The following is a 24,669-nucleotide window of genomic DNA, read 5'->3' as shown; positions in this document are numbered from 1 at the left end:
GTGGTGTGTGGGGAAGAAAATCAGAGAGAGTGTCTGGAAGCAGTGGCAGGGAGAGGGATGCCGTCAGGGCGGGGAGGGAGAGTCTCTCTTTCTTGGGCAGGGTAAAGCTCACTTTTTTTTTTTTTTTCCTGTTCTTTTTGTCACCGTTCTTGTTGCTGTTTACCAGAAGGGAACAGATGCATCAGTGTCCTCGGAAAGAAAAATAAACAGCCAGCCCGATGGTGAAGACAATGATGATCGCCAAGATAACAACCAAAATCCGGTTCTGGATAATCCTACAATTGGGTAAACATGCGAAATGAGAAAAAGAGAGAGAGAGGAAAGTCAATCAAAGGGAACACTGTTGAACACTCAAACGCACATCTGTCTCCTTTAAATAGACAGGGCTGCTAAACTAAATGCCCTCCCCCCCCCACCCCTCCACGCTTTCACTATTCAAGCTGTAGGCCTCCCCCTCCCCCTCTAATTAGGAAGTGGCCAGATAGCATCTTGCAGGAGGTTGTGTATGAACACAGCTCCTACCGGGGCAGCTCCATTTCCAGTTGTGTGATATTACCCCTACTTCCCCCCACCCCCAAGGATCCTCTCTATATCACCTTATTTCTCGCCTTCCTTTAGTTAGTTCTCCAGCTTTTAGTCACTGCAACCCCATTCCCCTTCCCTGTTTCATGTAATTTCTACCTTCAGTTTGCTGTAAACCGATATGATGTACCCACCAATATCGGTATAGAAAAGCCTCTAAATAAATAAATAAATAAATACATTTGCCCCCTGTTTTCAATCAAAACCAATTCACGCACCCCTGTGAAAACAATACCAGTACGTTAACACAACACATTGGACAAACCATAGTGGAGATTTTTATTTTTTTTTAAATATCGTTAAGCGTTGATTGTGAAAACAGAATAGATTTTCTGATTTGGGTCTTTTCTTTTTTTTTTTTTTTTTGTACGTGCTATTAAAGAACAAGGATGCAGGGGAATTCATGGCAGCCAAGCACTTGCTTGTACAAATTTATCAAGGAAAAAGTATAAAGGTAGCTATGAAAGAAAGGCTGATATAGAGAAGCAACTGTCAAACTGTGAGGCTTAGGCTATCAAATCCCCTTGTATCTCAGCGGCGGGTAACTCACTCAATGGAAAGAAGCAACTCTTGTGCGCTCTAACCAGTATGAAGACGGAAATTAATCAGACAAAATGCTTTAAGTAAAAATACTTTATCTTATTCAACCTCTGTCTGCAACAGATTTCCCCTTCCAGGCTAACCGGAGTAGCTCTTTTCATATTATGGACTAATGATGCATTATGAAAACCTCCTATATGGAGGAAAGCCGTGCCCTGAACATCCTTTGAAGGGATCAGACACAAAGCGGAACAGCTTCCATGCTGAAAGGATGCCAGGAAGGGCGACTTGTGTGCTAACATGGGAGGCTAGGTTGAAGGGAGACCAAAACACCATCCCGAAGGTTCAACATTCCTCAGCTACTTTCCGGCTACTGCCGGTGGCGACGGAGGAGAAGGCGAAGCTAAAGGCCTCCCCCAGGGGCGAGAACTGCTGCCAGGATCCCTAAAATCCACCCAGAAACAGATCGTCCTGGCTAAAACTGATCCCTGCCCCAGGGAGGTAAAACATGAAGGCAGATAAGGATGCAGCCTGCCCCCCCGCCTATTCCTGTGGCAGTGCTGCAGACCTGGGGCTTCACCCCTTGCTCCCCGCACTAATCCTCTGTGCTTTTTGGAATTCCGATACCACTTCTACCTCCTACCCCCTCTGCTGGGAGGGGAAGTTCATGCATCCGCCAGCCTTTCTCTAAAGAAACACTTCTTTACAGTACCCCTGGGTCTGCTCCCATCGAGCTCGTCCAATAGGCCTCACAAGCATCTGCTGAGGTGTATGATCCCTTGGCTATACCCCAAGGCTCCGGCATGGTAAACGCCGCAGAATGTAACTGTGGGCGCAGAATCCTGTCTGCCGCCCGCTGCCCCGATCATGGCGTTTTTTTCCCCTCTGCTGCGCATGGAGCTGCCTAAGTAGCTGGGCTGCCAGCTTTGTCTGTTGCTCACCTGGTGCTGGAAGTATCCCTGTTCTCATGACTTAGTTTTAAGCACATGGCTGAAAGTAAACAGTGCCACAGAGGCAGAGGAAGCAGTCTCGGGGGTGGACAGAGGCACTTAGCCACTTGCACAATGGCAAGGTATCCGATGGGGGGGGGGGGGGGGGGAGAGGAAAGATTGGAAAGGCAGAGGAGGAAGGAGGAAAGACTGGCGAGAAGGGTAGAAAAGGCAATGCTGCAATTGCAGGGGGGAAGGTGACAGCCAATGGTCGGGAGGACTGGTGTGATTCAGGACCAAGGGGGTTGTGGGAAAGAAAATGGCAACTTCCACTGTCACCAAGGGTTCAGAAGGGCTCCAGCCTCAGGGCCCCTGTTTGTGTGGATGACTTTTGCATTGCTGTCCTGACGGGAATAGGGAGGCTGCATTCTGGATACAGACAAGGCCCGCACGGATCCATACAGCAGGGTTTTGTTCTCTCCACGCCTGCCTGGAACTTTTCCCCCCTTCCTAGCCCATGGATGGATGAAAGCTGTCACATTCGACTAGCAGGCTCCCCCGTGACACTGTAAAAGGAGTAGCTCGCTCTCCTCCTGACAACTTACAAAATGATCACATTTGCTGACACGTCTTCCGCAAAACTGCTTTAGTGTTTATGTCCACTTTGCCGGGAGGAGATGAATGGCCTGCTTTGTCCTCATTTATCACTCACGGCTGAACTTGGAGCTGTCTCGTTTATTTCTCTTGCTCTCCTCTGGCTGGAAAAGCTCCCACCACAGCATCAATCCTCCACCAATGACAGCCAACTCCAGCTTCACCAGCAATATTTACTGCCCTTGGAGGTAGTTTTCTCCTCCTCCTCCCATGTGCAAAAAAAAAAATTTACAGTAAAAACAAACAAGTTGTAGGTGCTGCCTTTCTATTGACCTAACTTAAACACATCTGTGACTGTTCTCCTCTGAGAAATGCTTAATAGCCTAACAAAGGAAAGCTAATTAGGGCTGCAGTGCCGTCATTCTCCCTCCGAGCGCTGCAATTTACACGTTTCTGCCGGCATGACGTTTAGGGAGAGGGGGGCACTTGAGAATAAATGTTGCCCCCACTCGGGTGGAACGTGCAGGACCATGGAAGAAAAACCCCATGCAAACCTGTTCATTAGTAAAAGTCTCTCTCACTAGTCGCTACCCCCTACAAAGAGAAAGCTGGAAGGATTCAAAGGCAGAGAGGGCTTAAATGCAGGGAAAGTCTGCCGGAAGTAACCCAGGTAAGCGGGCCTCGTGCGGAGATCCCGCGACAGGCATCGTGGATTTGTGGGATGAAGGCCTCTAGGCCTGCCTAATGCTTAAGAAGCAAGCAGGCATAGCTGCACGCGACAAGTCATCTGCCTCCCACTGCTGCGAAGAGATGGCGTCCTCTTTCGCCAGACTGAGGTTCTCGTCTTCAGATGGCAGGGGGCCTGCAAGGCCTCAGACGCGAATGCACAGCAAGATTCTGTTTTCTTGGCCAAATGAACGATATCACCGCCACTAAAAGTAGAGCAGACGATGAATGGCTACACTAACAGCATCATACTATCAGGGGGAGGTCAGCGAAAACCCTCAGTTACCTCTAAGAAATCAGAATGTCCCCCACCCCCCCTCCTCAAGGCGATGTGCAAACAATTCATGAAGCCTACTTTTCTTCTTTGGAACAGAAATCTGCAAATGGTTATGTGAATTTCCTTGTAATAAATATATCATTTAACATTAGGGAGAGATTTGCCCTGTACAAAAGTGGGCGAGAAATGGACTCAGCTGGTGACCACAGGCAGTAACCAATGGCAGAGCAGCTTTAAAAATGCTCAATGACATCATGGGGTGCTTGAAACTCCTTGAGATTTCAGATGAGCTGAACTGTTTCTCCAAAGGAAATGAAGGGGGCATTGAGAACACATGAGAAGTGCAAGCCAGGGGTCACTGGACGCTCTGCTTTCTGTGGCAGAAGTCTGAATCAAATTTGCATGAATGATTCACAAACTGTTAGCGGGGACAGACAGAGAGGCAGCCACAGTGACATTCACAGTCGCCAGTGGCTGGATTTAGGGTGCACGCCGTTTCCAGCTGAGGAATCCAAAACAGGGCAAGATGCTTGTGAATGAAGGCTCATGTTGAGGCATCTCAGTCGCAGCTCTGAGCAGGAAGAAGCTGCAGGGCACTTCTATGCCAAATTAAAGAAATAAATACCTATATAAAATGTTAGGTACTGTTTCAGCCACTGTGGGACCCCTGCTCCACGTGCTCTCCCTTTCATCAGGCCTTGTAGAGGCAGCCCTGGCCTTCCCTCTCTTTATGGCATGTCCAGGACAGCCATGGGGCCAGCCTATAGTTCCACATTGGATTTGGTTTTTGACTTAGTCCATGATGTTTCCTGTAATATCAGTTGCCAGCTTCAGTACAATAGCTGTTTTATGAAGGTACTGTTGATTCAATTGCCTGTTTTTAATTAGTTTTTTTTAAAGGCAGAATTCAGAATTCTTTCAATGCATTCTATGCCTTTTGACAGTCCTTCCTACAATTAATTCATGATTTTCTCCTTAATAAACTTACTGGGAAAGGTGTACGATGCAGGCGTGAGCACATTTCTCCTTCCCATGCTCCTAGGCTGAGGTGGACACAGGACAGCCTCTCCCAATGCACATAGTGCTAACAACCCCTGCATTCCTGTGCCTCTCACCCTCCACAGCTAATCCTATCCCCACTCCATCCCCTACCTCCAAACCCTCTCCAGCTGACCCCTCTTCTGAATCCCCCTCCCAGTTGATTTAACCCTTAAATACCTACAAGAACATAAGAAAATAAGAAATTGCCATGTTGGGTCAGACCAAGGGTCCATCAAGTCCACCATCCTGTTTCCAACAGAGGCCAAACCAGGCCACAAGAACCTGGCAATTACCCAAACACCAAGAAGATCCCATGCTACTGATGCAATTAATAGCAATGGCTATTCCCTAAGTAAATTTGATTAATAGCAGTTAATGGACTTCTCCTCCAAGAACTTATCCAAACCTTTTATGAACCCAGCTACATTAACTGCACTAACCACATCCTCTGGCAACAAATTCCAGAGCTTAATTGTGCACTGAGTGAAAAAGAATTTTCTAACTTCATGGAATGCCCTCTAGTCCTTCTATTATTCGAAAGTGTAAATAACCGAATTACATCTACTCGTTCTAGACCTCTCATGATCTTAAAGACCTCTATCATATCCCCCCCCTCAGCCGTCTCTTCTCCAAGTTGAACAGCCCTAACCTCTTCGGCGTTTCCTCATAGGGGAGCTGTTCCATCCCCTTTATCATTTTGGTTGCCCTTCTCTGTACCTTCTCCATCTCAACTATATCTTTTTTGAAATGCGGCGACCAGAACTGTACACAGTATTCAAGGTGTGGTCTCACCATGGAGTGAAATAGAGGCATTATGACATTTTCCGTTTTATTCACCATTCCCTTCCTAATAATTCCTAACATTTTGTTTGCTTTTTTGACTGCTGCAGCACACTGAGCCGACGATTTTAAAGAATTATCCACTATGCTGCCTAGATCTTTTTCCTGGGTGGTAGTTCCTAATATGGAACTGAACATCGTGTAACTACAGCAAGGGTTATTTTTCCCTATATGCAACACCTTGCACTTGTCCACATTAAATTTCATCTGCCATTTGGATGCCCAATCTTCCAGTCTTGCAAGGTCCTCCTGTAATGTATCACAATCCGCTTGTGATTGAACTACTCTGAATAATTTTTTTTATCATCCGCAAATTTGATAACCTTACTCGTCGTATTCCTTTCCAGATCATTTATATATATATAATATGAAAAGCACCGGTCCAAGTACAGATCCCTGAGGCACTCTACTGTTTACCCTTTTCCACTAAGAAAATTGACCATTTAATCCTACTCTCCATTTCCTGTCTTTTAACCAGTTTGTAATCCACGAAAGGACATCGCTTCCTATCCCATGACTTTTTAGTTTTTTTTAGAAGCCTCTCATGAGGGACTTTGTCAAATGCCTTCTGAAAATCAAAATACCCTACATCTACTGGTTCACCTTTATCCACTTGTTTATTAACCCCTTCAAAAAAATGAAGCAGATTTGTTAGGCAAGACTTCCCTTGGGTAAATCCATGTTGACTGTGTTCCATTAAACCATGTCTTTCTATATGCTCTACGATTTTGATCTTTAGAATAGTTTCCACTTTTTCCTGGCACTGAAGTCAGGCTCACTGGTCTAGAGTTACCCAGTTCACCTCTGGAGCCCTTTTTAAATATTGGGGTTACATTGGCCACCCTCCCAGTCTTCAGGTACAATGGATGATTTTAATAATAGGTTACAAATTTTAACTAATAGATCAGAAATTTCATTTTTTAGTTCCCTCAGTACCCTAGGATGCATACCATCCGGTCCAGGTGATTTGCTACTCTTTAGTTTGTCAATCTGGCCTACTACATCTTCTCGGTTCACAGTGATATGGTTCAGCTCGTCTGACTCATCACCCTTGAAAACCATCTCTGGAATTGGTATCTCCTCAACATACTCATTAGTAAATACGGAAGCAAAGAATTTATTTAGTCTTTCTGCAATGGCCTTATCTTTCCTAAGAGCCCCTTTAACACCTCGATCATCTAATGGTATAACAGACTCCCTCACAGGTTTCTTGCTTAGGATATATTTTAAAAAGTTTTTATTATGAATTCTTGCCTCTATGGCCAACTTCATTTCAAATTCTCTCTTCGCCTGTCTTATCAATGTTTTACACTTAACTTGACAATACTTGTGTTTTATCCTATTTTCTTCAGATGGATCCTTCTTCCAGTTTTTGAAGGATTTATTTTGGCTAAAATAGCCTCTTTCACCTCACCTTTTAACCATGACGGTAATCGTTTTGCCTTCCTTCCACCTACTGTATTTGATCCCTCCCTCTAAACATCCCATTGGCTAGGGTCAGTAGCAACATTTTTTCTTTGAGCCCCAGGCCAATGGTGGGAAGAGACAGCAGACTGATAATAGGAGCAACATTTTTCTCTTGGGTAGATTTAGTGGTGAGGAGAGAGGAACAGGGGCAATCCCCCCTGGCTGGCACCAAGCTCAATGGTGATCTACAAGTGGCAGTGTCATGAGTAATGAAAGTCAAAATGGGGCCTATGAGCCAGTGCAAGTTCACAGGCCCTGCAGTGGTCCTGATCCCTCCTTATACAGGGGTTCCTGTTACCCCAGAAACTCATATGAGAGTGGGGCCACTGCAGGGCTGCTGCTGCTGGTTTCACCACTTGTGACCCTAGCTGAAGGTTTGGTGAGCCCCATTTGGGGTCATAATCCATGGTTTGGGAAGCTCGGCTTTAAAAACAGGCAAAAAAAGCAACCTCAATCTCATCAGATAAAACTGACCTTTCTGAATGCACTAGATCCTAATCCTGGCCCAAGTCTCTTCTATTAGAATAAACATAAGATGCCAGTCGGATATATGCCAATTAAATACAGAGTCTTCAGGTACAGATAAGAAACCAACATCAAAATAGTGTTTCGAGCCTGCAGTCTGCTCTGCACTGCGAAAAAAATATATTCAAATACTTTAAGAGAAATTCTCTATAGAGCTTACAAGTACAGCATTATATTTAAAGTCATTTAAACAGAAATGTTTGGCCTTTGATATGTTCCCTTCCGATATGTGCCTTAAATAATAGCCTGAGCCGAGTTCAAGGACAGGACAGGAAAAGGTTATTAAGGATACTACAGAAGAATGGCACTGACTGGGGGGGGGGGCTAGAATTAAAATCACGCTAATGAACTGTGAGAGTTACACTCTGCTTACTACTTATCCATGCAAGATACAGAACATCTGCAATTTAAAGGGATTTAAAAAAACGAATCTCTGTATATCCACAGGCAAGTGCATAAATTCTATGCAATTCTGCTCCCTGAATCGGGATTTTAACTAATGTAAATGCGCCCTAGCCTCAATTAATGTTCTTCACTGGGTATACAATTTCTCATGCACCTTCATGTCTGATGACATACAGAGCTTGATTGATCTGTGTGGCTCATGAGGCCTAGAGTTGTTTAACGCCACTTGACAAAAATGCAACGCTTGCTGGTTACGTTTCTCCACTTTCTTCCTCCTCTGTTGTGGTCTTAACTCCAGTTATGCCTTCTTTGTCCAGCATTTTTATTTCATACATTTTATATTTATTGAGGACAATTTGCAAAACCACTTATGTAGGTAAACAGTGATTTATTGGGGTAATCTGGCAACATCCTGTCTACGTTACACCGGCTTTCAGACTGTGGCTCCTTTGCACCTGCGGGACGCACATTCCCTTTGAAAATTCGTGCAAAGGACTCATGGTTTTTGTCCCGATGTAGAGAGTTTGGAAATAGCCCCCTACTGCCCTGGAAAGCATGTCCTCCCTTTTACAGCGATGTTTCCAATCCTTCTGACCTCTGTGCCAAGGTAATACCAGCCCTGCTGCAGCACCCCATATTACCATGCCCCAGAATGGTGGGGAGTTAGGGTTCCCCTTTAAAGCAACTGCCTTCTTACAGCTGTGAAGCAAGCATCGTCCTGAACACTGGGGCATGGATCTGCTCGTTGAAAGGTACAGACCAAAGAGATGAGAGGGGCAGAGAGGCGGAGAGAGTTTGCAAACATTCTCTGCCGCTCCAATAGCAAATATGCAGAAAGAAATCAGTAAATTTATGTTATGTTTGCAAAACTGCGGGCAAAGAACAGAGTAGATGTATTTACGCGACTCTAAGTGAGAGCTATAAACGAAGGAAGATTTAAGCACTGGTTTTGCTCTGGCCATAAACCAGAAAGGAAAACAGGCGGGGGCTAGGGTAGGCATGTTCATTCAATAGGCAGTTAAAGTACTAAAGCTGATCTTAAATGCAGGCCTGCTGCCTTGAAAGTAAAGAAAGTGTGGAAGAAGGGGCTCTGAAATGTGATCTACAGCCAACGCCGCAGCGAGAAATGGAACAATAGTTGGCTTTGACTGGCCCCATCTGTACAGTAGCCAATGGTCCTGTCCCAGGCAGATACTGCCTCTGGGTGTTCACATGAGCAAAGCAGCAAGTGGGGAGCGAGAAGGGAATGCGAAGGGTTCTGGGGGTGGGGAGGGATGTGAAAGGAGGAGAACTGTGAGACTGAGGCCTCTCTCTCTTCCCATAAAACCAATGGCTGGCATTTTTGTACACGATATTATTCCGATTCTATTTGAAAGTCAGCAAAATGAAGAACAGAGATACTGCTTCAAAATGCCAGGCATGTTTACAGGGCAAATAGTTTAAGAAAGGGAATGTCCATTGAAAGAGTAAGGATTTAACAATCCTGAAGGCAAAGGCCTGCTTATTTGCATACTGAGTTTCATTAGTAGCTATGCACAGCTAAATTAAAAGGGATGTTGGACTGAAATATGAAGGACAATACTTGGTTCCATTAGGAATCACAGAGCTGCCGATACTCAATGAACTAAGCGTTGATTGGATGTGCTCTGTGTGGCCATTTCACAGCGCCGCTGCATATAGAAAGTTTAAAAGCTTTAACCTTCAGATCTATTCTTGCTGCTTTACAGGATGTGGAAACAGGAAGCGCTTCCTGAAAAGCGCTCTTTTAAAATAAACTCCAGCAAGCAGAACCTAAGAATGTTGGGGAAAATCCAAGAGGGACCAGCAGAGCCGCTTAGCAGCCACCAAAACCCATTTCATCAACCCAGGGCCCGAGATTCCAATCCCAAGCCAGTTCATGGTGCTGGGCTTTATTTAGGGACCGGCCCAACAATAAACACAACGGCTAAATTCAAGTGCACATGCGCAGTGCGAGAATTACTACTGCCAGATCAGAATATGAGTAGGGGACTTGTAATCATGGGTTTTATCTTGAGCATCGCTATGTGCATGTTAAGTTAGAGAAGTAATGTGTATTGGTTTTCATTCACCCCAAACTGGGACACAGAGATGTTTCCAGCAGAAAGCTACTCATTAAATTTGGTGAATAAAAGTAAAAAACCAGGGCTCAGAGGCCCTTTGTATCTTGGACAAATCACATAAACCCCCTTTATGCGCCTCCGTAGTCTGTCTTTGCTTGAAATCATCTAATACATTATCTGCTTTCTTACATTACACATGACCCTCATTATCCCTTTCCTGGTATGTAGAGTTGCTCCCCTGATACCACCAACATCTGGAATCGGACACAGAAAACACACTGAGCATGCTCCAACAGTAATGTCAGCTCAATGGGCAAACATAGAAGCAGACTGAAAATGTTTTTGTTATGCGATGAGAGCAAAAGAATTGGGTTTGTTGCAGCTAGCATTTCTATTTCCCCGCCAGTTGTCAATCGAAGCTGCACGGCTGTGGCCGGGCTCCAGCCCAGACGTACACCAACCTCAGGCAGGAGTAAATGGGTGCGTCTGGGTATCTGAAGGCTGGAGTCGAGCTGCAGCCTAGTGGTTAGAGCAGCAGGCTGAGGACCAGGGAAGCCAGGGTTCCAATTGCACTGATGCTCCTTGGGCTGGTCGCTTCGCCCTCTGTAGATTGTAAGCTGTTTGAGGACAGGGAACCTCCTATGGTACCGGAATGTAACTCACCTTGAGTTACTAATGAAAAGGCCTGCGCTAGATGCATGCAGATGCAAAAGGGCACATGTATTTGGGTGAACAGGTGTCTGTGGGTAGAGTGCTTATAGAGGCTCCTCCTTCTGCATACTCCAGTGTCCTTTTTCTGATGAATGTCCCCTTTTATGACAGCTGCTATTTGGTAAGACCTGAAGATTTTCTGCTATGCGACCTATAGCGGCCAGAATGAATCTTGCTAAGTTGATTTCATTACTTCTCTCACAACTGAAATAGGTGAACAGATGAATCCATTCCAGGTTAGAGTCACTACACTTTCCAGATTATAGTCATTGCTTTTAGAGGCTTCTCTCTCCCAGTAATGCAAACCACTTTTCTCCTTGGAGTTTTCAGGCTTGATCTTATGTCTTATGCTGGTTCATAACAGCATTGCCACAGTGATACAAAGGCTAAAATGAAAAGGGAAGCTCTCCTTAGCAGCCAGCACCAACTTTGTACCGCACGTTGATGAACAATGCAGTCAACAGCCTGTCCCTAAAGGTCAAGTGGATTGCCTTTGGGATGCACCCAATATAATTCAGGTGCCTTTTTGTGTAGCTGCAGAGTTTCCTGCTACAAATCATTCTGTCATGTCATATATACAAATGGGGGAAGAAAAAACTGTAGGAACAGGACGAGAGATCCAGCTTCCGTATCTTTAAGATGATTCTGTATGAACATAAAACAGTTCCAAATGAGCCACTACAAATCTTAGATTAAGGATGCCAACTGCGTTTAGAGCTTCTGTAAAGGCTGTATTCATTAGCGAGGAAGTGCATGACATCTATCCCGGTTTATACTGATCTCTTGCACATGTCTCGCTAAGTGATTGACCAGCGCTGAATAATGATGCCGTGCTATGAAGGTCTGGTGCTGCTGTGACAATTGTTAGGAAAATTAGCAATCACGGTAACATCTTATCAAATATGGACACAAATGAGTCAGTGTAGACTTCAGATGCATAAAAAAGTGTCCCGACCACCCTGAAATAATGGAAGGGAAAAAAAAAAAAGAGATGACAGAAGTTCCAAAACCTTAACTTTGATAGAGATAGAATATAAAACTGTTATTCTTACAACTTTAGGAAATAATTGTCACATTCATTCAGACCACAGAACTTTAATCTCGGAGATTCTCATTATGGAAAAAAAAATCCTAAACTTGAGTTCAGTTTCCTGGCTGTGAAGTCCACCTCTGATTCACTGAGAAACAAACACTCATACTGCCGCTGATCATTAAGCTTTCAAGAGATTCTAGCTGTGCACTTTTGTAAGGTCCAGGGGAAGGTCCTGTCAGACAAATCTGATTGATATTTTTGATTGGGTGACGGGAGAATTGGATCAAGGAAGAGCACTCGATGTGATCTACTTGGATTTCAGCAAAGTTTTTGATACAATCCTCTACATGAGGCTTGTGAATGAAATGAGAAACTTGGGAGTGAGCACCAAGATGGTGGCGTAGATTAGGAACTGGTTGACCGATAGGAGACAGCGTGTAATGGTAAATGGAACCTGCTCTGAAAAGAGAGAGGTGTTAAGTGGAGTGCCACAGGGATCAGTGTTAGGACTGGTTCTGTCAAATATCTTTGTGAGCAACACTGCAGAAGGGAAAGAAGATAAAGTATGTCTATTTGCGGATGATACTAAAATCTGCAACAGAGTGGACCCGCCTGAAAGAGTAGAGAGAATGAAAAGAGATATAAGAAAGCTTGAAGAGTTGTCAAAGATTTGGTAGCTGGGATTCAATGCCAAGAAGCAAGGGGTCATGCATCAAGGATGCAGGAATCCAAAAGAGCTGTATGTGATAGGGGGTGAAAGACTGATGTGCACGGACCAAGAGATGGATCTTGGGGTGATAGTGTCTGGGGAGATGAAGATGGCAAAAGCAATGTGACAAGGTGATAGCTAAAGGCAGAAGAATGCTGGGCTGCAAGGAGAGAGGAATAACCAGTAAGAAAAAGAAGATGATAATGCCCTTGTACAGGTCCCTGGTGAGGCCTCACCTGGAGTACTGTGTTTAGTTCCTGAGCTCACATCTCAAAAAGGATAGAGACAGGATGGAGGTGGTCCAGAGAAAGGATGAAAATGGTGGGGGGTCTGTATTGGAAGACCTATGAGGAGACACTGAAGGATATGAATATGTATACTCTGGAAGAGAGGAGGTGCAGGGGAGATAAGATACAAAGAAATAAATATAAAAGAGACTTTTGCAGTACGCAAATGATGTAGACGGACAGGTGGCCCATTTACATAGGGGCACGCCATCAGGCTTGCTGATGTGTATATTATATTAGGCATTCACCATTTGGTACATTAGGGTCTAATCTGATGTCTGCTATTGTTCGATTTTGCCTTTTTTTGGTTTTTGGTGTCATTGTATTGGCAATATTTTTGGCTCTTTTTTGATGTTTTAATGTAACTGCAACATTGTTCCCCGCTTAGACGGCAAGTGAAAAAAAGGAATTGGATTCAGATGACAACCGAGGGCCTTGACTTCCATGGTCTGGGATACTGATATGCAGCATAAGGGAAAAAGTATAGAACTGCTTCTATGGCCAAGCCCTAAAGGAAATGAGGAAAGCATGATTGGGTAACTTGCCGGTGCGGCGGTTACAACCCTTAACCAATAAGCCTTGTTTTGATGCAACTCCAACATTGCTCTCTTCTTCAACGGCAGGGGAAAAAGGGAATTGGATTTAGACAGCAATCAATAAGGGCCCCAATTTTATAGCCTGGCGAACTGATAAGCGTGGGGATTACCTGCACAGAGCAGCAGTTACTACCCTTAACAGAAGGCATGGATTACTATCCTTAACCAATAAGCCTTGATGCAACTACAACATCGCTCTCTGCTTTGAAGGAGGAGGAGGTGGATGGAGGGAAAGAGGAATTTCGATTCAGAAACAACCAACACGAGCCATGACTTTTTTTTTTTTTTTTTTTTTTTTTACAGTCTGGAGTACTGATGCGCGGACATTAAGGAAAAAAAACCACAGGACTACTTCTACAGCCAAGTCCATAAGCAAAGCACGTCAAGCAGCACTGACTGATACATGGGAGTAACTTGCACAGCACGCCATATGAAGCTTGCTGGGCAGACTGGATGGACCATTGGCCCTTTTCTGCCATTACTTCTATGTTTCTATATAACAGAAAGCCCTGGATCAAATGGAGCTTTGAGCTTTACCAGAAAGCAACCCATAAACAAACAGCTGATTGGTTGATGGAGCACTCTGATTGGCTAAAGAACATATTGCCCATGTATATGTTACTGGATGAACTCGACATTTTGAAATCTTTTCCCCCTTATGCAAGGAAGGCCATTTGTTGAACTCAATTCAGTTCAGAATGTGCACTAATACTGGGATCACCACAATTCTTGCTGTCTCCATGGCATTTTATTATAGAAGAATGCACACCTTACAGAGCACACTATCTAATATTTATTAACTTCTATCCCGCTCTATCAACAATTCTAAGCAGGTGATATAAAAACAGTTATAAAATCATGTACAAACATATAAAACAGACTTCAACCGTTTGCAATAAACAAGCTCTAGAATATCACACCAAGATCTTCCTGTCTGCCAGCAACTGACTCTAAAAGCAGCCAAAACTACAAATCACCCAGTATGGCCCTTCTAACAATTTAGGTTAACACAAATCAAAATTGCATGATTGTCATAGTACTAGTATACATTTTCAAATGCCTGAGAAAACACAGTCTTTAGCAATTTCCTGAAATGGACAACAGTTGGAATGGATTTTATAAACTCTGGTAATGCGTTTTATAACGGAGGGCCTGCAACACAGAATAAACTTTCCCTGGACTCAGCAAGCCTCATTATCTTCTGAGAAGATACGTCAAGTGAATGTCATTGAGAAGATCGCTGTAAATGAGTAGGACGGTGGGAAAGGCCATTAATAGCTTTATAAATTACTGTAACAATTTAAATTTGAATCCCCATTGAACAGGGAGCCAATGCAGTTTAAACAGAACTGAAGTTGTGTTTATCAAGTAATGGAGTTCCAGAAACCAGTCGGGCAGCTGTATTCTGCAGCAATTATAGAGTATGAACAGGTGAGTAGCGAAGACCTACATGAAGAGAGTTAAAGTAATCAATCGCTGAAATTATATCAAAGCTTGAACTATCGATCAAAATTTGGTGTTACTGAGAAAAAGTTTGATATGATGCAAGAGAGGGAGTTTATAAAAAGAGGTCTTGACAACTGATTGAATTTGTGGTTGGAAGATAAGCTTGAATCAATAAGAACACCCAAGTTCTGAACCTGTTGTTTCACTGGTATTTGAATTCCTTCAAAGTCAAGTACAATATTTAAGAACCTTACCATGAATGGTATTACTGACAAAAAAGGCAGAAACTCATACATCCATTTCTGTCTTTAACACATATGCAATAACATATTACATATTATATTTCTTTTGAATTACATTTTCATAAGGTAGTTATACGTGTTTCACAGTGATCTGCATCACAGAATAGAGGACCCAGATTCCAATGGGGCTGGCTGGACTTGGGGAATACCATTGAGGCATCATGAAGGGTCTAGGGAGGGAAGGCATCTGCTGCTACAGTACTGGCCCTACCACTGATCATTGGTGCTAAGGGTGCACCTTGGAAGCAGCATCCTTCTAGTCCTGGGGCTACCAAGGGCTACTGGCACTGCTTGGGTGGTGCACGTGGGGAGGGATTTGGCGGAACAGAAATTACCAAGTATACAAAAAGAATAATAAACTGGAAATTTCACATGGAACAAATGGAACTTATTTTCTTGTGTGTGCACATTTAAATCAGGGGTAGCTAATTTTGGTCCTCGAGAGCCACAAACAGACCCGGTTTTCAGGATATCCAGAATGAATATGCATGAGATAGATTTACATACAATAGAGGCAGTGCATGCAAATGCTGCTCTTCCCTTTGGAAAGTTGGCTACAAATAATAATTGTGCATATTAACGTCCTAAACATATCCACATTACTTCATGCCGCCATTATAATACCATATATTGACAAAAATGTGGCTCTTTCCCAGTAAAAAGTCACTCTTTCTATGCTGTCACTCGATAATGTAGTGTGAGCTGCTTGGTAAGGCTGGCATACCTTGCTGTTATCACTGTGCTGTTAATCTGCCAAAAGAGGTGACTCATTTCTCTGTGCAAGTCAACGGCTGGTTAGGCAAGCACAAAAGGATCAGTAATCATATCCCGGGACTCTAATGAATGTCCTTGCAGTGCAACACATTGGCTTCATTCTCATAGTTTCCTGTGGTATTATTACAATGCAAACACACTAGTGTAGCCTTCTATTATCCTTTGCAGTAAGTCATTAGGTGCACTTTCATACTGTTCTTAACTAAAAGAACGTGCTAGAAAATAACCTGAAACAGACACCTTCTTGTGAGTGGGATTTCCAGGTAAGAACACCTAGGATATTCTGCCCCCACTGATCACAGCGGGAGGAAAGCACAAGAGTGAACATGGAGAACTGCTGATGCCGATGGCCAACAACAGGAAGATTCTAAAATACAGCAAAAGCCCCATTTATTCGGCACTTAACCAACTGGAAAGCTCAACTAACCGGCATCTAGCAGCGGGGGGTTTTTTTTTTTCTTTCTACTGCTACCAAGAATGTTTGAAGAGAATACTAATCAACATCAGGGAGCAGAGTAGCTTTTCTCTGCTCTGTCCACTCCTGCATCTCCCCCTTCCCTCCCGTTCCCTGAAAGAGACAGAAGAACCTAAGAATTGCCATGCTTGGTCAGACCAAGGTCCATTGAGCCCAGCATCCTGTATCCCACAATAGTCAATCCAGGTCGCAAATATCAAGCAGATCCCATAAAACAGATCTAATTCCTGTTACTCACTCTCAGGGACAACAACAGTTTTCTTTAGTCTCGCTGGCTAATAATGTTGCATGGATGTTTCCTCCAGGAACTTGTCCAAACCCCTTTCAAACCTCGCTATGCTAGTTACCTTGACCATGCCCTCTGGCAACAGACCCCACAGCTTGACAGTGCGTTGAGTGAAAAAGTACTTTCTACAATCTGTTTTGAATCTGCTGGTTGGTAGTTTCATAGTGTCCCCTTATTTTAGTAATATTTGAAAAATGAAATAATTCTTTATTTACCCATTCCATCACACTCATGATGTCATAAACATCTATCGTGTCCTCTCTCACCTATCTCTTTTTCTAGCTGAAGAGCTCTAACCTGTGTGTAGCCTCTTACTAAAGGGGACCTGTTCCATCCCTTTTTTTTTTTTTTAAATCAATTTTGACACCCTCCTATGCACCTTTCTAGTTCTTCTATGGCTTTCTTGAGATGGGGCAACCATCTCAAGAAACTACACACAGTACTCAAGGTGCGGTTGCACAGCAGCTCAATATGGAGACAATATAATATTTTCTACATTATTCTGCATTCCTTTTTGGATTGATCCTAGGATTCTGTTTGCTTTTTTAACTGCTGCCATGCACTGAGCCAAGGATTTCAATGTAATGTCCAGAAGGACTCCAAGGTCCCTTTCTGGGATAGTGACTCCCAATACAGACACCGCTGGGATTATTTTTCCCAATGTGCATTACTTTGCACTTTTCTACATTAAATTTAATATGCCATTCAGTCGCCCAATCTCCTAGTCTCAGTTCTTTTAACAAATCTGAATAGTTTTGTATCATCTGCAAATTTGATCACCTCACTCGTCATTCCCTTTTCCAGATCATTTATGAATACAAATCCCAGTACTGATGCCTGTGGTACTTCACTAATTACCTTTCTTCATCTGGAAAACTAATCCTATCCTCCATTTCTGGCCTTTTAACCACTTACCAATCCACAATAGAACACTGCCTCCTATCCCATGACTGTAATTTCCGGAGGAGTCTCTCATGGGGGACTTTGTCAAATGCCTTCTGAAAGTTCCGACATACTGTGTCAACTGGCTCACCTTTATCTGTGTGTTTATTTACACCTTCAAAAAATTCTAAAACATTGGTAAAACAAGAATTCCCCTTGCAAAAACCAGGTTGAAACTTCCCCATTAAGCCATGTCTATCTACTGTATGTGACCGTGAGTGTGTTTTTAAGAATGGTTTCTACCGTTTTGCATGGTACCAACAACAGGCTCACCGGTCTATAGTTTCTCATATCACCCCCTGGAGCCCTTTTTAAAAATCAGCTTTGCATTGGCAACCTTCCTGTCTTCAGAAATCATGGCTTTTTTTTAACCGAAAGATTACAGATTACTAGTAACAGGTTAGCAATTTCAAGTTTTAGTTCTTTTAGAACTTTGACATGGATACCATTTGGTCCTGGTGATTTGTTACTCTTTAGTTTGTCAATTTGATCTATTACATCCTCCATTGTAATAGATATTTCTTTTATTTATCCAGAATCTCCACCATAACAACATAAGAACTGTCATACTGGGTCAGACTGAGGATCCATCAAGCCCAGTATCCTGTTTCCAACTGTGGCCAATCCAGGTCACAAGTACCTGGCAAGATCCCAAACAGTAAATAGATCCCATTCTGCTATTGTGCATTAAAGAATGTTTCAGGTATGGTGTTTCCAACTTCCTCCTCTGTAAAGACCAAGACAAAGAATTCATTCAGTTTTCTGCAATTTCCTTGTCCTTCATGAGCACCCCCTTTTGCCCTTCTGTCATCTAGTTGCCTGACTCCCTCACTGGCTTTTTGCTTTGAATATACTTGAGGCAAGGGGAGAGGGGAATGAATTAGGGAACACAGTAACTGTTCTCTGCTCTGTTCACTTCAGAATTAGCTCTTCCTCTCCTGTTCCCTGCAGACTGCTACCTGGAGCAGGAAACAGGCTCTCAGATAACAGGCATGGACCATTCTCCATGCAAACTGAATAATGAGGCTTTTTTGGACAGGGAATCCCCAGTCTCACTGGAGGAAGCTGCTGGCAATCAAAATGTTTTCTGAAACTTGTGATTAGTGGGAACCTGGAGCAGCCTTGGGAATGTAGGGTGCAGATAGGAGCGTAACTACTTATGCCACAAACCACGCAGGAATAATCTGCTAACAATTTATGTGTGATAGTCATTTTAAACTTGGCCCTGTATTTTGTTTGTAGTTCCTTTAAAACAGGCTGTATATGATCACTCTTGCTCAGGCCCATAAGTATCTGTGCAGCAGCGCGGTGTATCAATTGGAATATATGCAGGAGAATTTCAGGGATATGCACATACAAAAAGAAACAATAATCAAGATATCCCAAAATCAACGACTGAAGCACCGTGCTAAACATCTCTTGTGGCAACAGGAGTCTCAAAGGTTTTAACATTTTCAATTTGTAAAAAGCCACTTGCGCTACATGATGAACATGTGAATACATGGACAACTGGGAATCCAACTCCAAAACTTCTAACCTCAGTGGATATTGGCAAACAAACATTAACAACAATTAATGCAGTTACATTGTTGTCAGGTAGCTCTTACCAGCCCAAAGCAACTTGGTCTTTGGTATGTTCAACAGCAAGCCATTACATGCTAGTCAGGTTTTAATACATAACATACAATCCTGGAAAGAAGCCAGCAGCATCAAAGGAATAAATAGTTGCACATCATCGGCATATATAAAATAAGACTAATCCAATTCTGTAAGCAAGGTTCCCAGTGGGGTGAGATATACATTGAAAAATACAGAGGACAGAGCTAAACCTTAGGGCACTCCCAAGGTCAATGCCTGCTGCCATTTAAAAGCAAGTAACACAGTACTTTCCCAGAAATGCCAACCATTTGTAGTTGCGCGATAAGAACGTTGTGTCTAACTGTATCAAAGGCACTAAAACATGTCAGGCTGTATTAATATGCCAGACCTGCCATGATCTAAGCTACAAAGTAGAACATCAATAAGTGAGAGTAACAACAATCCAAACTGGTGGCTATCAAGAGCGTCACCCCCTGTTAGAAAAGAATCTAGCTGTAGCAACACACCCTTTTCTAAAACCTTTGCTATAGTGGGTAACTTAGACATGGGTTGATGGTTTGTCACATCACACCTGAGTCTACTACCATCCTTCTGATCAGGGCAAACTATTGCTTGTTTCAATATTTCAGGGACGTGTCCCTCAAGCAAGGAACAGTTGGCTATAATTCTAATAATATCAAATGAAATATCTTTCATATTCTTAACAAAGGTGAAGGGTCAAGGGTCCAAAGATGAAAATGTGGGCTTAAAACCAGCAAAAACAGAGGTGATACCATCTAATGAAGAACACTTGAACTCAAATGCACCTTCTTTAACATCATTTGGACTGAAGACATCAGGCAACACAATAGAGCCATCATACTGTTTTTTGAGATTAGCGACTTTGTTCTCAAAGAAATCTGCAATGGTTTCACAGTTAAATAATTTTTGATCCAACATCACTGGCTTTGATGTTAATTTTTTTTTTTATAAAGGAGAACAATACCAAAGGTTGATCAACTGCAGTGGCCAAAGACTTGGAATATTACATTCACTTAGCAACATGACATGCTGCCCTGTATTCTTGTCACAAATGTCAATAAATCAATTGTGATTTCTCATTTTATTTATGTTTTTTCCACTTCTTTCTTGCCCTACGCAAAAGTTTTCTCCAGTGATATGGATCGTTCTCCTGGCATAATTGAGGGCTGAAGATAATGTAAAGATGTTTAGAAAGCAAGTGAAGACCATTTTATTTAGAGAAGGATTTGGGATAACCTGTTTGTTTGCATGCAGTTTTGCATATTTGATTATATTTTTGTCATGTTTTTATTTTGTTTAAATATGATTGTTTTATATGTACACTGCACTGAATGCTATTTGATTGGAAGCTGCGAAATATAAGATGTTAAATAAGTAAATAAATAGGAAGGAAGAAGACAGCCCTGCAGGAGCTTGAGTATCTCTCTCTCCCACACCTTGTCCGCTCACTGCCTCTCCTGCTCTTTGCCTTTCGTGGATTGCAAACTGGCTAAAAGACAGGAAACAGAGAGTAGGATTAAATGGGCAATTTTCTCAGTGGAAGGGAGTGGACAGTGGAGTGCCTCAGGGATCTGTATTGGGACCCTTACTTTTCAATATATTTATAAATGATCAGGAAAGAAATACGAATAGTGAGATAATCAAATTTGCAGATGACACAAAATTGTTCAGAGTAGTTAAATCACAAGCAGATTGTGATAAATTGCAGGAAGACCTTGTAAGACTGGAAAATTGGGCATCCAAATGGCAGATAACATTTAATGTGGCTAAGTGCAAGGTGATGCATATAGGGAAAAATAACCCATGCTATAATTACACAATGTTGGGTTCCATATTAGGTGCTACAACCCAAGAAAGAGATCTAGGCGTCATAGTGGATAACACATTGAAATCGTCGGTTCAGTGTGCTGCAGCAGTCAAAAAAGCAAACAGAATGTTGGGAATTATTAGAAAGGGAATGGATAATAAAATGGAAAATGTCATAATGCCACTGTATCGCTCCATGGTGAGACCGCACCTTGAATACTGTGTACAATTCTGGTCACCGCATCTCAAAAAAGATATAATTGCGATGGAGAAGGTACAGAGAAGGGCTATCAAAATGATAAGGGGAATGGAACAGCTCCCCTATGAGGAAAGACTAAAGAGGTTAGGACTTTTCAGCTTGGAGAAGAGACGGGTGAGGGGGGATATGATAGAGATGTTTAAAATCATGAGAGGTCTAGAACGGGTAGATGTGAATCGGTTATTTACTCTTTCGGATAGTAGAAAGACTAGGGGGCACTCCATGAAGTTAGCATGGGGCACATTTAAAACTAATCGGAGAAAGTTCTTTTTTACTCAATGCACAATTAAACTCTGGAATTTGTTGCCAGAGGATGTGGTTGGTGCAGTTAGTATAGCGGTGTTTAAAAAAGGATTGGATAAGTTCTTGGAGGAGAAGTCCATTACCTGCTATTAGGTTCACTTAGTGAATAGCCACTGCCATTAACAATGGTAACATGGAATAGAATTAGTTTTTGGGTACTTGCCAGGTTCTTATGGCCTGGATTTGGCCACTGTTGGAAACAGGTTGCTGGGCTTGATGGACCCTTGGTCTGACCCAGTATGGCATGTTCTTATGTTCTTAAGAGTTCCTCACTAAACAAAACTGAAGAACAGACGACATGACACTCCCTTTATCAATTTTGTTTCCTCCTCTGCACCTTTTCTTGCTTCCTATGTCTTTTTTTTGAGATGGGGCGACCAGACGTGTACACAATACTCAAGGTATTGGCGTGCCATGGATTGACACAGAGGTAGTATAGTATCTTCAGTTTTACTCTCCGATCCTTTTTGGCTCATTCCTAACCTCCTACTTACTTTCTTGACTGCCGCCACGCACTGAACTGAGGATTTCAATGTATTATCCACAAGGACATCAAGGTCCTTTTCCCTGGTGATGACTCCAATATGCTGGGCGCCTTCCCTCCCCAGATTCCATTCTTCCTTCTCCCGCCTCATGATTTAAACTCACAGAACATGATCTGTGCTTGTTCTGTGTGACTAAATCAGACTCCTCCTCCCCCTCCCATGAATTAAAATGTGCTCTCAGTCTATGCAAAAGGCCAAGAACACATTTTAACTCAGGCTTATGCACACATTTTTGTGTCTGTTCAGTTTTTTTTTTTAATTCCTAAGCATTAGCATACCATTTGCTTACTGCATTGAGAATTACATTTTTTTGGCACATACGTTATGAAATTGGGTGCTGAATTTCAAAACAGAGGAGCCTGGCTCCTCTGTTTTGAGATACTCTACAGCAGTGGTTCTCAACCTTTTTCCCATCGTGAAACACCTGACAGACCACGCTCACATGTGTGACACACTGCTCATTACAATTCACGGCGGAAATAAAAAAATAAAGGCCCAGTATTTTTATTGTTAAGAAAGACACAAGGGAAAGGTAATTATGCTGTCTGAACAGGAATTGCATAACTGGAAAGGAATACGACAAGTATTTTGCGAATGATACAAAATTATTCAGAATAGTTAAATCACAAGCAGACTGTGATACATTACAGGAGGACCTTGCAAGACTGGAAGATTGGGCATCCAAATGGCAGATAATTTAATGTGGACAAGTGCAAGGTGTTGCACATAGGGAAAAATAACCCTTGCTGTAGTTACACGATGTTAGGTTCCATATTAGGAGCTACCACTCAGGAAAAAGATCTGGGCATCATACTGGATAATACTTTAAAATCGTCGGCTCAGTGTGCTGCGGCAGTCAAAAAAGCAAACAGAATGTTAGGAATTATTAGGAAGGGAATAGTTAATAAAATAGAAAATGTCATAATGCCTCTCTATCGCTCCATGGTAAGACCGCACCTTGAATTCTGTGTACAGTTCTGGTCACCGCATCTCAAAAAAGATATAGTTGCGATGGAGAAGGTACAGAGAAGGGCAACCAAAATGATAAAGGGGATGGAACAGCTCCCCTATGAGGAAAAGCTGAAGAGGTTAGGGCTATTCAGCTTGGAGAAGAGACGGCTGAGGGAGGATATGACAGAGGTCTTTAAGATCATGAGAGGTCTTGAACGAGTAGATGTGACTCGGTTATTTACACTTTCGGATAATAGGAGGACTAGGGGGCATTCCATGAAGTTAGCAAGTAGCACATTTAAGACTAATCGGAGAAAATTCTTTTCCACACAACGCACAATTAAGCTCTGGAATTTGTTGCCAGAGGATGTGGTTAGTGCAGTTAGTGTAGCTAGGTTCAAAAAAGGTTTGGATAAGTTCTTGGAGGAGAAGTCCATTAACTATTAATCAAGTTTACTTAGGGAATTGCCACTGCTATTAATTGCATCAGTAATATGGGATCTTCTTGGTGTTTGGGTAATTGCCAGGTTCTTGTGGCCTAGTTTGGCCTCTGTTGGAAACAGGATGCTGGGCTTGATGGACCCTTGGTCTGACCCAGCATGGCAATTTCTTATGTTCTTAGTAAACATCCCATACCAAAACAGCATCAACTTCCAGCACTCAAACAGTAACCACCTTACCTAAGAAAAGGCAACACTGAAATGTATACCAGGCCTTAAAACTCCAACACTCCTCCTATTAGGAAAACAGACCAAGCCAGGCTACTATAGAGCCCTACACAGAAACTACACACCAGCAGAATATATCACTTCAGTCACATGTATAGACCCTCACCTAACAAAGAATAAAGAGATCAAAACGCATAACTAGAAGCATGCAGATAATAACTGAACTGGAAACTGCAACAAGCCAGAGAGACTGTATGTGGTGCAACAAAGAAAAAAGAGAAACATCACCAGTCCTCATAAAACAAATCAAGAAATATAAAATCAATAGCAGTAAAACCATACTAACAAAAAGAACAGATTATTTCAAAACAGCTGATGAATGGAATATCCAATAATTAAAAACTCATATAAAAAGTTTCTAGATACCAATAAAATATATTTCAAAATAGCAGGCACAAACACCCAATAATGAAAAATAAGGATAAAAAAATGCTTTGCTCTGCATACCTGGGAACGTTTGATATCCAGGTGCCCTGAGATTGTTTTTTAAAATTCGCAGGAGGGGGGACGGTTTGCTTGCAACTTTCTCCTCTCTCTCAGTCATACACAAGCTCTCTCACTTACATTGGCTCTCAGTCACTCACATATACACATGCTTTTTCTTTCTCACTTATCTAGCCTGTCTTTTCACACACACACACACACACACACATGCAGGCTTGCAATCACACACTTATATACATGCTCTCTCTCACACACACAGACTCTCATTCACACATGCTCAATCACATAGTCTCTCAACTACACTGGCTCTCAATCACACACACACATGCTCTCTCTCTCTCTCACTTATACACACAGGCTCTTAATCATACATACACATCTCTCTCACACATACAGGTTCTCAATCATATACTTACATTCATGCTATCTCTCTCACACACAAAGG

At 42.6% G+C, this 24,669-nt stretch overlaps 1 protein-coding gene across 2 annotated transcripts in view; it reads right to left on the bottom strand.

Moving 5' to 3' along the window:
• Positions 1 to 48: 48 nt before the first annotated feature.
• Positions 49 to 24,669, bottom strand: part of VTI1A (vesicle transport through interaction with t-SNAREs 1A) — an 850,986-nt gene continuing 826,365 nt past the window's right edge. For both annotated transcript variants that reach the window (XM_029610398.1, XM_029610395.1), the window contains exon 8: positions 49 to 275. Coding sequence is in view for 1 of the 2 variants with exons in the window: in XM_029610395.1 (XP_029466255.1) it covers positions 182 to 275 (94 nt within the window). In the remaining variant the exon portion in view is untranslated. The remainder of the gene's footprint in view (positions 276 to 24,669) is intronic.

This window comes from Rhinatrema bivittatum, chromosome 7 (assembly GCF_901001135.1).
Source record: "Rhinatrema bivittatum chromosome 7, aRhiBiv1.1, whole genome shotgun sequence".
NCBI lineage: Eukaryota > Metazoa > Chordata > Amphibia > Gymnophiona > Rhinatrematidae > Rhinatrema > Rhinatrema bivittatum.
Note: the sequence above shows the minus strand (reverse complement) of the source record. Positions and strands in the feature narration are given on the sequence as shown.